This window comes from Suncus etruscus, chromosome 3 (assembly GCF_024139225.1).
Source record: "Suncus etruscus isolate mSunEtr1 chromosome 3, mSunEtr1.pri.cur, whole genome shotgun sequence".
In the NCBI taxonomy this organism is placed as follows: domain Eukaryota; kingdom Metazoa; phylum Chordata; class Mammalia; order Eulipotyphla; family Soricidae; genus Suncus; species Suncus etruscus.
In genome coordinates, this window is record NC_064850.1 from 139,674,770 (window position 1) to 139,688,200 (window position 13,431).

Genomic DNA, 13,431 nt, shown 5'->3' on the forward strand with positions numbered 1-13,431 from the left:
AAAAAAAAAAAAAAGAGTTTTCATTCTCAAAGGATTTCAAACTGAATTCTCACCCTGTTGATGTCCCAGAAGACACACCCACATCCCACAATCACTGACATAAGTGTCCCAGCTTCAAAATTAATCCCAAGAAATAATAAAACATTGTCTCAGTTCTATAGCTTCAAATTCCACAATACTGATAGCACAAAAGGCTTATGGCAAATTAGATGAGAAAGTATCATGGAAGCGCACTCAAGCTCAATAAATAAAAATCAATAACACAGAAGGCTCAACTAGCATTAAAAAGCTCAGAAAATCCTTAGACACCATCGTGAGTTATAACAATTTTCACAGATTTTATTTTCCTGAACTATTTTTGACAGTTTCATTTGCCAGTTTGTTGTAATAAGCAATATAAAATAAATTATGTTGTATCTGCTAAGGGAGCAGGCTTGGGGGAAGACGGGAAACTGGAGATAATGGTGGAGAAAAGATCACATTGGTGAGTAGAATGGTATTGGAACATTGAGTGCCAAAACAGCTTTACTATGAGCAACTTTGTAAGTCCCAGTGTTTAAATAAAGTTAGAAAAAATTCACATAATTCCTAAAGAACTATAAAAACTATGCATTCCATGAATAGCCAAGTAGTACTGATGAAATGTATGACTGAAGCTTAAAAAAGAGTGAGTGAACATGTCATAAGAAGGAACACATAGAGTTATACCACTTAGAGTGAAGACAAAAGAAAACAAAAAGCATCTTATAAGATGGTAGTCATCAACTAATGTAGATTTGCATTTTGACTTTGGAAAATTAATTTTTGTTGTTTTGTATATTTAGGGTGCCATATTCAGTAGTGTTCAGGAGCTAAACTCTGCTTTCTATTTGGGGGTCACTAGTGGTAATGTTGGGGGACCATAGGATGGCAAGGATCAAACTGAGCCTGCTTGATGATGTCCATATTCTATCCCCAGAAGATGAGAGGAAAAGGGTAGAAATATAAAATAACAGAGATTCTTGTCCTAGGAAGGCATTCTTTATTCATAGCCTAAACCCAATTTCACTATTTTTATAGAATAAAGGAAAAGAAGTATAATGGGTAAGACTTTACAAAGGAAACCTCATGCAGATGAAGACCAAGCCAAGCCAAAGCTTTCTTTGAGTATCTCCATCCCTTTGAGAATGTCAAGTTACATATTCAAGGGGCCAGTTACTAGAATCACATCCCATCCTGGAAATAAGGTCAGATGCCATCATTGGGAGGAAACCTTGAACAAGCCACAACAGGTCTGGTGGCAGGAAAGACTGCAAGGACTCCAGGCCTATAGCAGCACAGGAGAACCTTTAAGTACTCTGGATCTTGTCAAAGCCTTGCAACAATTTACACCTACTTATGCAGGTGAATTCCTCCCAGGTGTACTGTCAGGCAACCTGGACTTTGGGCCCAAGCCAAACCCTGCCCAAACTTTGGACTTCACAGAGATGATTTCTGAGTCTGGTCTGGAAATCCCACACAATCTCAACAGACCCTTTCTGGTGACTGAGGAAGATATCAGGAAACAGGAGAGGAAGGTGAAGATGGCAAGAGAGAGATTGACAATAGCACTGATTGCAGATAGTCTGGCTAGTGAGGCAGAGAAAGTGAGTTGCCAAGAAGAACCTGAAAATCACTCTGAAAGAAAAAAGACATTGTAGATAACATAAGGCAAAGCAGAGCACATTTTTATATCTCTTTGCAGTTCATACAATGTTTTATTTACTAGAACTCTTAAAATTTTAAACTGTACCAATACTTGTCTCTACTTAACTCATTTACATGATATGAGAAAATATAGGCAGTAATTTCTCTTTGTAGTAAGATTGGTTTTCAGGAGGAATAAAAAATAGTAAAAAGTTTCCTTTCTGTGTGGTATTATCATTTTCATTCACTATGTTATTTATATTATAAAAGGAATGTTATGGGGTGGGGCACCCCAAAAATAAAAGGAATGTTATTGCAGTCATCAAATTATTGCTTTGCCTTCACAGCCACAGATTAAAAGATATATAACCAGGTATTCTCTTTATATAATATTTTAAATTTAACTTAAAGAATTTTTAATGTATTGCACAAATAAGAAATCTCTTTGTAGGCCTTTACTTTTGATTCATACTAAGATAGAGTTACATTTAAGTAAATACCAAACTATCTACTTACTCATCTTATTTTGCAATTTTATTCCTAATAATTGACATGACATTTAGAGAACCATCTTATCAAGTTAGTTGGATGTGTTAATTTACCAGTTTAATTCAAATCTTCAATATTATTTAATTTTTACTTTTACTTTTTTTTTGACAGTTTTATTCACTTTTGAGATTGGTATTTAAAAACTATACTAGTGGTAGCACTGCAGTAGGGCATTTGCCTTGCATGTAGCAGACCTGGGACCTACCTAGATTTGATCTCCAGTATCCTATATGGTCCCCTGAGCCTGCCAGGAGTGATTTCTGAGTGCAGAGCCAGGGATAACCCCTGCATGCTTCCAGGTGTGGCCCAAAAACAAAAAATAAAAAAATAAAATAAAATCTATTATTTTGCATGGTGGCAGCTGTGAGACACAGGTGTGGCTGTCGGGGCTTCTGGAAGCAGGAGGCATGGTGGAGAGAAGAAGCTGCCTGTCTAATACTCCAAGAAAAATCTAGAGTTTTTAGTCCAAAATAAAGAAGACCTGGGGTTTGGGGATGTGAGGTGTCTATGCAGAGTTCAATGAAAAAGAAAAGTTGGTCCATTGGCAAGACCTGAGGGTGGGAATGGGGGCGGTAGGTGTGCAGCTACCAATGCTTCATCAGGGGAGAGGACTTACTCTTCTCCTTCAGAGGCCCCCAGAGCTATCAATTGAAAAATCAGTGTACGGGGCCGGAGAGATAGCATGAAGGTAATGCATTTGCCTTTCATGCAGAAGGACGGTGGTTCGAATCCCGGCATCGCATATGGTTCCCCAGGCCTGCCAAGGGCGATTTCTGAGAGTAGAGCCAGGAGGAACCCCTGAGCACTGCTGGTGTGACCAAAAAAAAAAGCCAAAAAAAGAAAAAGAAAAATCAGTGTACTCAGGAGTTTTTGTGGCTTGGCTTTTCTCTTGAGAGTAAAATTAATCTATATTACTGGCCAATGGGCTGAGATGGTGAGGGTTGTGGGTGTGAAAATTAAAATTTCTTAATGATGCCATTGTCACAAAATATCAATATGATATGTTTTTTTGGTGTATGCAAAGTGAATATTTGTGGTTTTAATAAGCAAAAATATCCATATTCAAAAAATTTAATGCCTAAATATCCAAAAGTTACAGAAATTCTTAAAAAGTCAAATAGAGGGTCGGAGCAGTAGCACAGTGGTAGGGCATTTACCTCGCACGTGGCTGACCCAGAACAGACCACATTTCAATCCCCAGCATCCCATCTGGTCCCCCAAGCCAGGAGCAATTTCTGAGCACATAGCAAGGAACAACCCCTGAGCGTCACCAACAGGTGTGGCCTCCCCCTCCCCCCAAAAAAAGGCCAAATAGAACAGATGAAAGAATTAAATCATTTATCAGGATCTGAAGTAACACAAGAGAATAATTGGACTAAAAATCCATTCCATTTTCAAATGCTTACTAACCACAACACCTTTGTGGGTCTAATTGCTTCCAGGATCCGCATCTTGCTCCAAAAAACCACGTGACTTTTCTCAAATGTTAGAAGCAAATTACATATGTTTAAACACAAGTAAATAACCTAGTAGGAAGAAAGTGAAAAAAATATTATACATGCCGTAAAATCTGTAGATGCACAATATATCTATTTTTATTAAAAATTAATTCTTTTTTATTTGCATGGGGGTTTCTTTTTTTAATTTTTTTTGAGACCAATGTAAATTACAAGTCTTTCACAGTATATTTAAAATACATAGTGAGAGTGAATTAGGGCAATCCCCACCACCAGTGATGACCTCCCTCACCACTGTTCTCAGCATGCATCCTATACCTCCACCGTAGCCCTCTGAATTGCTAGTGTAACAGGTCCCTTTTGTGTATACCTTGTTGTGATTTGGGTTTCTTGATTCTATTGTCATTAGCTTTGAGTTGGGTATTTAAGTCTGATTATTTTTTTATTTCCATTCAATGCTCATGAGACGGCTTTGCCCTTGGAACCATCCACTTTTTTTTCTCAGTTTGTAGGAAGACATAAAAAATTTGAGGCAGGGGCCGGGCGGTGGCGCTAAAGGTAAGGTGCCTGCCTTGCCTGCGCTAGCCTTGGATGGACCGCGGTTCGATCCCCCGGTGTCCCATATGATCCCCCAAGCCAGGAGCAACTTCTGAGCACATAGCCAGGAGTAACCCCTGAGCGTTACCGGGTGTGGCCAAAAAACCAAAAAAAAAAAATTTTTTTTTTGAGGCAGAACAAAATTATTCATGTTCTATGGTTCTTATTAAAAAAAGAAAGAAAGAAAAAGAAAAAGCAGGAGGGAGCTCCTGTCTAGAAGCTATAAATATAAAGTTAGAAAAAAGAGGAGGGATGGTATAGTGGTTTTTGTTTTGTTTTGTGTTTTTTGTTTGTTTGTTTGTTTGTTTTTTGGGTTTGTTTTTTTTTTTGTGCATAGGCACACTATGTATTGGGACAATTAGAAAGGAAATCCCCTTGGCCTAAGAGATATAGAATGTCTCCACGGTTGAAGCATACTGACATAAGACTGACTACAGTATCTGAACCTGTTCATTGTCAAACTCCAAAGTCTTTCTTTGTGGTGCCAGGAAATGTTCTTGTGGTTGTCAAAGTCAGTCCTCTGTAATTGTAGATCTTGGTTTTTGCACAGATCCTAGGACAAAGTCTAGGATAGAGTCTTTCTTTATGGTTCCAGAAATTCTACTCAGTCACGATTGTTGTAGTCAGTCTTCTATATTTAGTGATTTTTGTATTTTGCACAGATCTGAGGATGGAATGTCTTCTGATATCATCTCACCTTTAGGTGATGAAGTAGGGCAACCTGCCCTTAGATCAAGTTGTTGCTGTTTCCTCATCAACATGGTGTTGTATGACCCTACCCTTGGTAACTTGGTATCAAAGGGGTATTAGGGACTCCTGGTGCTGCTGCAGGGAACTGTGCTAGTTCTAAGGTTGGGATCTGGGGTTTGAGGTTGGACAGTTGATGTTTGATCACATAGGTCTAAGTCAAATCCCCATAACATATGTTTATGGTGAAGGCATATATTATAAAGTTCACTAGTTTTTATCCCTAGTAGATAAGAAATTGTGTCAATGCAAAAAGGAAAATTGCCATATTATACTGTTGGTGCATTTGAGAGTAAAAATGACAAGCTATACAATCCCTGTTTTTGCCCTGGTTTTGACCTGAGCTTTTATCCCAAACAAGACTCTTCTACTAGAATAGCATACTAAGCAGAACCAAAACAGGCAAAAATAAAAATTAGAATTAAAAAAGGGGATGGAGGAGACTACCTTTACATTTGGAAATAAATACAATATAGGCATAAGTTGTTTACAATATAGATTAGACAGAGGAGTCCACTGCATACAAACTACATGGGGGGATTCTTTTCTTTTTTTTTTTTTTTGGTTACTCCTGGTTGTCTGCTCAGAAATAGCTCCTGGCAGGCACGGGGGACCATATGGGACACCAGGATTCGAACCAACCAACTTTGGTCCTGGATGGGCTGCTTGCAAGGCAAATGCCGCTGTGCTATCTCTCCGGGCCCTACATGGGGGGATTCTTAAGACATCAAATTTACCTTCAAATCTTAATAGGTACTCTCAAAACAGATGCACCAATCACAACTTCAGTTATCCAACAGAGGAAGAGTGACAAGTCATTGTCTGGCAAAATCAAAAATAATAATAATAATAATAATGATACAGATAAGAACATATGAGGTAAGGAAAAGGACATCTTAACACATTACTACAATTTTACAATTTTATTAACATTTCCCTCTCACTGTCTTAGATTATTACATTACATTGCATTACGTTACAGCAATGGAGAGGGGTTAGCACAGCATCTCTTCCAGATTCTAGTTTATAGATAAACTGGCCAATAGAAAATTATAGATCAACAAAGAGCTCAGCTCTCCTCACTCTGCAGCTCGATTTCAGCTTGCCTCTTCCCTCTTCCATTAGTAATGGCTACTTTTCAGAGAGAGGGATCATCAAGATTGTGTGGGCACAGAGGGATTTGCTGGAACTTGTAACAAACCCTCTAGAATGGCTACTATCATTCAACCATGAGCCTCAATCACAATGTATCAAGACCTAATGTGAAGGGTGAGGGGAAAATTAATTCTTTAATTGAATCACCATGAAATGAGCAATTACAAAGTTGCTCATGATTGAATTTCATTTATAAAATTTCCAACACCTATTCCTTCCTTCATTAGTGCACATTTCCTGCCACCAATGTCCCCATTCTCTCCCAACTTCTCCCCTGCCCTCTCCCTAGCCTGCCTCTGTGATAGATATTTTTCTTCTCTTTCTCTCTCCCCTCTATTTTTTCCCTTTTAGATTCTATGATTTCCAATATTGTTATTGAAGGGATATCATGCATATCACTTTATCTTTTAGCACCTAATTCTCTCTTTTTTTTTTTTAATTTGTTTTTGGGCCACACCCGGCGGTGCTCAGGGGTTACTCCTGGCTGTCTGCTCAGAAATAGCTCCTGGCAGGCACGGGGGACCATATGGGACACCGGGATTCGAACCAACCACCTTTGGTCCTGGATCAGCTGCTTGCAAGGCAAACGCCGCTGTGCTATCTCTCTGGGCCCGAGCACCTAATTCTTATCCAGACTGATCATTTCCAATCATCCTTATCATAATAATGTGACACAGTGGTCTCTTCTTTACCCTAATTGCATTCCTCCCACTTTGTGGCAAGCTTCCTTCCATGGACTGGTCCTCCTAATCCTCATCTCTATTTTCTCTGATATTAATACCATGCTCTCTTCTTATATCCGACAAATGAGTGTGATCATTTTATTTTTTATCTCCCTCTGACTCATTTCAATTAGCATAATATCCTCCATATCCATCCATAGATAAGCAAACTTCATGGCTTGACTTTTCTTAATATCTGCATAGTGTTCCATTGTGTAGATGTACCACAGTTTCTTTAACCACTTATCTGTTCTTGGGCACTTGGGTTATTTCCCAATTCTGGCTATTGAAAATAGTCCTACAATGAACACAGAAGTGCAGAGGGCTTTTCTTCATTGTTTTGGGGCTTCTAGGGTACATTCCCAGAAGTGGTATTTCTGGTTAATATGAAAGCTCAATTTCTGGTTTTTTGAGGTGTGTCCATATTGTTTACAAAAGGCTGGACTAGAAGACATTCCCACCAGCAGTATGTTTAAAATATTTAAGGAAAGACACCAGGGAAAATGGGAAATCCAAATAAGGTAGAAAGAGTTGAAACCACAAACTTGTAAAAAATATTTGGAAAAGAGGCCAGAGAGATAGCACAGTGGTAAGGCGTTTGCCTTAGACAGGACAGTGGTTCAAATCCCGTCATCCCATATGGTCCCCTGAGCCTGCCAGGAAGGATTTCTGAGCATAGAGCCAGGAGTAACCCTGAACACTGCCAGGTGTAACCCAAAATATATATATATATATATTTGGAAAAATTTTAATATAATTAAACTAAACCAAAGTAGTAGGTACTAATAGTCTTTCATTCAATATAATATGCATGACCTGTATGTTTATATTTAAATATTATAAATACATATTATATTGTATCATACTTAATATATGATTTAACATTAATACTATTAATTTTATTTAATCAAATAGGTGGTTTGTGAGATATCATATTGAGCAGAATTATTGTAATCAAATACATTACAGAAATGTGAGCTTATAGGAAGTTCAGATTTCATTATAGATAAATAAAAATTAAAATGAGAAATAAAGATGTTTCATTATAAAAACATTTTTTAAGCTCTGGGTGACAACTCCATATGGAGTCATGTAACTGAACATGGGGGTTGTGAAAAGTTCAGCAAGAGAATGTTTTCTGAATATGTAACAACTAGAAATTAATTGAAAATGAAGTACATAATGAACAAGGGTTTGTTTTACTGTTTTACTGTTTGTTTGTTTTACTGTTACCACTATGCCATTTTACATAACTTCACTGAAAATTTATTCTGAATACATAGCACATGTACATTGCATTTTGCTTGGTATCACACCACACAACATCAATGAACAGAAATACTTCAGTTCAGATTCAGGACTATAGCATGTTAATAGCTATAATGTGTTTACAGTTACAAAGCAGTAACAAGTTTACAGTCACTTCGATTTATTAAGACAATGGTGGAGGGGGGAAGTATCTGTCATAGAGGCAGACTGGGGTGCACAGGAAACTGGGAACATTGGTAGAAGAAAGTGGAAATTGGTGAAGGTATCAGTGTTGGAACATTGTATGACTGAAACTTAGTCATAAATAATTGTAATTTTGTAATGCATGGTGATTCAATTATTTTTAAATTTTATCAGCTCTTACAGAAACAATGTAATTAAGGAAAGACCATTTCTTTTTGTTTTGTTTTATTTTTGGGGGTCACACCCGGCAGTGCTCAGGGGTTACTCCTGGCTCTATGCTCAGAAATCGCTCCTGGCAGGCTCGGGGGACCATTTGGGATGCTGGGATTCGGACCACCGTCTTTCTGCATGCAAGGCAAACACCCTACTTCCATGCTAGCTTTCTGACCCCGGGAAAGGGCATTTCTGATGGTCACTCCCAGCTGTACTCCGGGATTATCCCTGGCTCTGTGATCAGGATCACTCCTGGTGGGGTTGGAAAACCATATGTTATGTAAGATTGAACTGGAGTTGACTGTATACAAGGCAAACAACTTTTATATTATCTTCCCAGTCCTAGAAAATTTTTATGCAAAAAGAAACAAACACTTCCAACATATTAGCATATCAAATTATTTTTCTTTAATAAATGGTAAGACTATATGTCAAAGAATTATTTTAAATAAATTTCATTATAATTTACAATCAGGAAATTATTTAGAAACTATTTCATGGGCCGGAGAGATATCATGGAGGTAAGGCGTTTGCCTTGCATACAGAAGGACGGTGGTTTGAATCCCATATGGTCCCCCGGCCTGCCAGGAGCGATTTCTGAGCATAGAGCCAAGAATAACCCCTGAGTGCTGCCGGGTGTGACCCAAAAGCCAAAAAAAGAAAAAAATAAATTAAAAAGAAAGAAAAGAAAAGTAAAGAAACCTATTTTTTTTGTTTTTTTGGGCCACACCCGTTTGATGCTCAGGGGTTACTCCTGGCTAAGCACTCAGAAATTGCCCCTGGCTTGGAGGGACCATATGGGACACCAGAAGATCGAAATGCGGTCCTTCCTTGGCTAGCGCTTGCAAGGCAGACACCTTACCTCTAGCGCCACCTCACCGGCCCGATCCTATTTCACATACTTATAAACTCAAGGTTTTTATAGATATAATGTTGGTGTCATTTGAATGTCACAATAAAATGTCCAATGTTTGTTTTTATAAGTTAAATAAACAGCACTTTAACCAAATATTTTGCACTGCATTTATTATCCTTTTTTTTAGAACTAACTAGTAGTACCAATGGCTTGATCATAGTATATAAATTGACAAGAAAACTCTGAAAAGTCAAAATGACTGGTTCATATGTGCATAAGTGAAGTGAAGAGGGGAGATGATGAGGTCCACCCAGTACTTTTAACCAGAAAGAAATTCACCAGCAGCAGAATGATCTGGGTGGCCTTTTTATCAGATGTGACTTTTCTGGAGAACTTGGTACCATGAAGGTCTGGGTCCTCTCTGATGCCTGATCAAGAAAATCACACTAGACATGGTACCTACAAAGAAAGCATCCCTGGATAATATCAATATGAAAGCCAAGTTCATAAAGTTGGCATTAATGGGGTAAAATGAGCAGTGTTTATTCATACTTAATTACTGGTGAGTGTTGCATTAGATTTAGAAGATACCACAGTGGGGCTGGAGAGATAGCATGAAGGTAGGATATTTGCCTTGCATGCAGAAGGACGGTGGTTCGAATCCTGGCATTCCATATGGTCCCCTGAGCCTGTTGGGAGCAATTTCTGAGCATAGAGCCAGGAGTAACCCCTGAGTGCTGCCAGGTGTGACCCAAAACCAAAAGAAAAAAAAATATGATGTTACTACAGAAAATCAAATTGATAACTCACAAGAGAAAGAGTCATTGGAAGGTGAAGTTTGTAGTTTTATGTTTAAAATTTCCAAGCCAGCTTGTGTTGGGGCTGATGGTGATGGTCCGGAGCACAGTTAAGAGGCAGGTGTTGCCCATGGAGAGGCATCTGCCACTCTGCTTATGTAGAATAAAATTTAAAATAATTAAAATGTTCAATGATTCAAACAATTCTGAAGTCCCAAAGAGAGCAAAGAAGAGCATCATTATGTGGACAAGGGCCAAGTGGCAGAGGGTCAAGTCAGTGGGTGTAAGCTTATAGTCCAGAAACATGCAGATGTAGATGAGAAGGAAGGCATTTTCAGAAATTCCAATGTCAAACTGTAAAAGTTGGCATTTTAATAATATAAATTGAAAGCAGATAATCATAGTTGGAAATAAAAGACATTTTCTGAAAAAATAAACAACTTAGATAATAAATGTTATTCAGCACCAAAATCATCAACTACCAACACTATTTTATTTTACCCAATTTAGTGAAACTGAATATGTGGCATAATATTTCACAAATATAACCCCTAGTTTCAGGCTACTGGTTCTGTGATTCAGACATTTAGATATACCATACCTCTGCACTGCTACTGTGATACCAATTACAACAACCAAACCTAAAAACATACCTGCATGAAAATATACCTGCCAAATCTGGCATGGTATGGGCCAAAGCAATAGTACAGTTGGCAAGGTGCTTGTTTTGCATGCTGTTGACAGGTTTAATCTTCAGCAACTCATATGTTTTCCCCAAGCCCCACTAGGAGCCATCCTTGAGCACAGAGCCAGGAGTCAGCCCTGAGCACTGCTGGTATAGCCCCAAAACAAACAAAACTGTGCCTGTCAAGGAAACTGTGAATGAAACTGGGGACATTGGTGGATTAAAAGTTGGCATTGGTAATGGGACTAGTGCTAAAATACAGGACTATAGTATGCCTAAAATAAAGGAGGGCTGAAAGGTCCAGCTCACAACATGAAGCTCACGACAAAGAGTGGTGAGTGCAGTTAGAGAAATAACTACACTGAAAACTATCATAACAATGTGAATGAAGGAGGGAAGTGGAAAGCCTGTTTAAGAGTACAGGTGAGGGTGGTGTGGGGAGGAGGGAGATTTGGGACATTGGTGGTGGGAATATTGTACCGGTGAAGGGGGGTATTCTTTACATGACTGAAACCCAACTACAATCATGTTTGTAATCAAGGTGTTTAAATAAAAAAAAAATAAATAATGATATTAATAAAAAAAGAAAAACTCAATTTTGAATAACCTAGTATATCATGGTGCTCCAATAAAATGTTTTTTAATAAGATAAAATTTAAGCTATTAAATAATTTTTTTGTTTGTTTGGGAGTTACACACAGTGGTGCTCAGGGGATTACTCAAAGATCAAACTTATGTTGACTGTGTGTGTAAGGCAATTGCTCTACCTGTTGTACTATTGTGCTGGTTCCTTAAATAATATTTTAAATACAATCATGGGGACTTGAGAGATAGTGCAGAAAGTACTTGCCTGTGTGTATCTAACAGGGATTGATCGACAGCATCCCATATGATACTCCAAGCCCCACCAGGAGTTATCCCTGATTGTGGCACAGGAGTAAGCCTGAACATTGCAGATATGGTCCAAAAATCAAAGGAAAAAAATTTAAACTTAACATATCTTGCACCACACTTTGTCTTTGCATATATATATATATATATATGTGTGTATGTGTGTGTGTGTGAGTGTGTTCACATGAGAGAGAGAGATGAGGGAAGAGAAATTTTAAATAACATATTTTCAATCACCAGGCTCATATGGCCCTTGTCTGTACTACCGTTGGTATTCCTCAATAGAAAGTCTTTATTTCCTGTACTATATACCTGTGTTTAATATTTGGCACACAGAAGACCACACAAACTATTCAAAACCAAGTCAGTTGAAGGAAAATAAATTAAAGTGGAAAATATCTCTAGGAGTTAAAAACTAGAAATTGAGCTCCCATATGATCCAGCTATACCACTCCTAGGGATATACCTAGGAACACAAAAATGCAATACAAATATCTCTTCCTCATACTTATATTCATAACAGCACTATTTATAATAGCCAGACTCTGGAAACAACCGAGATGCCTTTCAACAGATGAATGGCTAAAGAAACTGTGGTACGGGACTGGAGAGATAGCATGGAGGTAAGGCGTTTGCCTTTCATGCAGAAGGACGGTAGTTCGAATCTCGGCATCCCATATGGTCCCCCAAGCCTGCCAGGAGTGATTTCTAAGCATAGAGCCAGGAGTGACTCCTGAGCGCTGCCGGGTGTGACCCAAAAACAAAAACAAACAAACTGTGGTACATATACACTATGAAATATTATGAAGTCTTTAGGAGAGATGAAGTCATGAAATTTTCCTATACATGGATGGACCTGGAAACTATTATGCTGAGTGAAATAAGTCAGAGAGAGAGAAAACATAGAATAGTCTTGCTTATCAATGGATTTTAACATATAAAAGACATTATTGTAATAATGCCCAGGGATGAGGGCCAGAAGGACTGGCTCACAATATGAAACTCACCTCAAAAAGGGGTGAGTGCAGTTAGAGAAATAATACACTAACAACTACCATGACGATATTAATGAGTGAGAGAAGTAGAATGCCTGTCTCAAATACAGGTAGGGGGTGTGGGAAGAGGTAAATGGAGGGCAGAGGTAGTGGGAAAGTTGCACTGGTGAAGGGGGTGTGTTTTGTGACTGAAACCCAACTACAGTCATGTTTGTAATTACGGCATTTAAATAAAGATATTATTAAAAAATAAAATAATGTTAAGTATATTTGATGAATATAATTAAATGTAAATAAATTTAAGGAAAATGGCAAAATTTACAAATACAAAAACACTGTTGAACAACCATTGGATCAAAAGAAAAATCAAAGGGCAGTAAAGTACAGTGAAAATTTATCTCCCACAACTCAATAATTTAAACATGTCATTTTAAAATCTATGATACAATAACTACAATTTTAAAAAATCCCCAATAAAATAACTGCATTTTAATTTATTAGAAAAGGAGTAATATGCTCAGTTTTAAAATGTAAGTTAGAGAAGGTGGGGCCAAGGTGGACAAATGAGAACATTTCTATGATTCCTCCTTGGGCATGAATATAAAAAACACATTAGAGCACAGGGACAAAAGAGATAGTTCATAGTACCA

At 38.0% G+C, this 13,431-nt stretch overlaps 1 protein-coding gene across 1 annotated transcript; it reads left to right on the plus strand.

Annotated features, from left to right (window-relative positions):
- Nucleotides 1-1,079: 1,079 nt before the first annotated feature.
- MBD3L1 (methyl-CpG binding domain protein 3 like 1) lies at nucleotides 1,080-1,679 on the plus strand. Its single transcript, XM_049770902.1, has one exon. It carries the CDS (start codon nucleotides 1,080-1,082, stop codon nucleotides 1,677-1,679), a length of 600 nt encoding a protein of 199 aa, XP_049626859.1.
- Nucleotides 1,680-13,431: the final 11,752 nt, after the last annotated feature.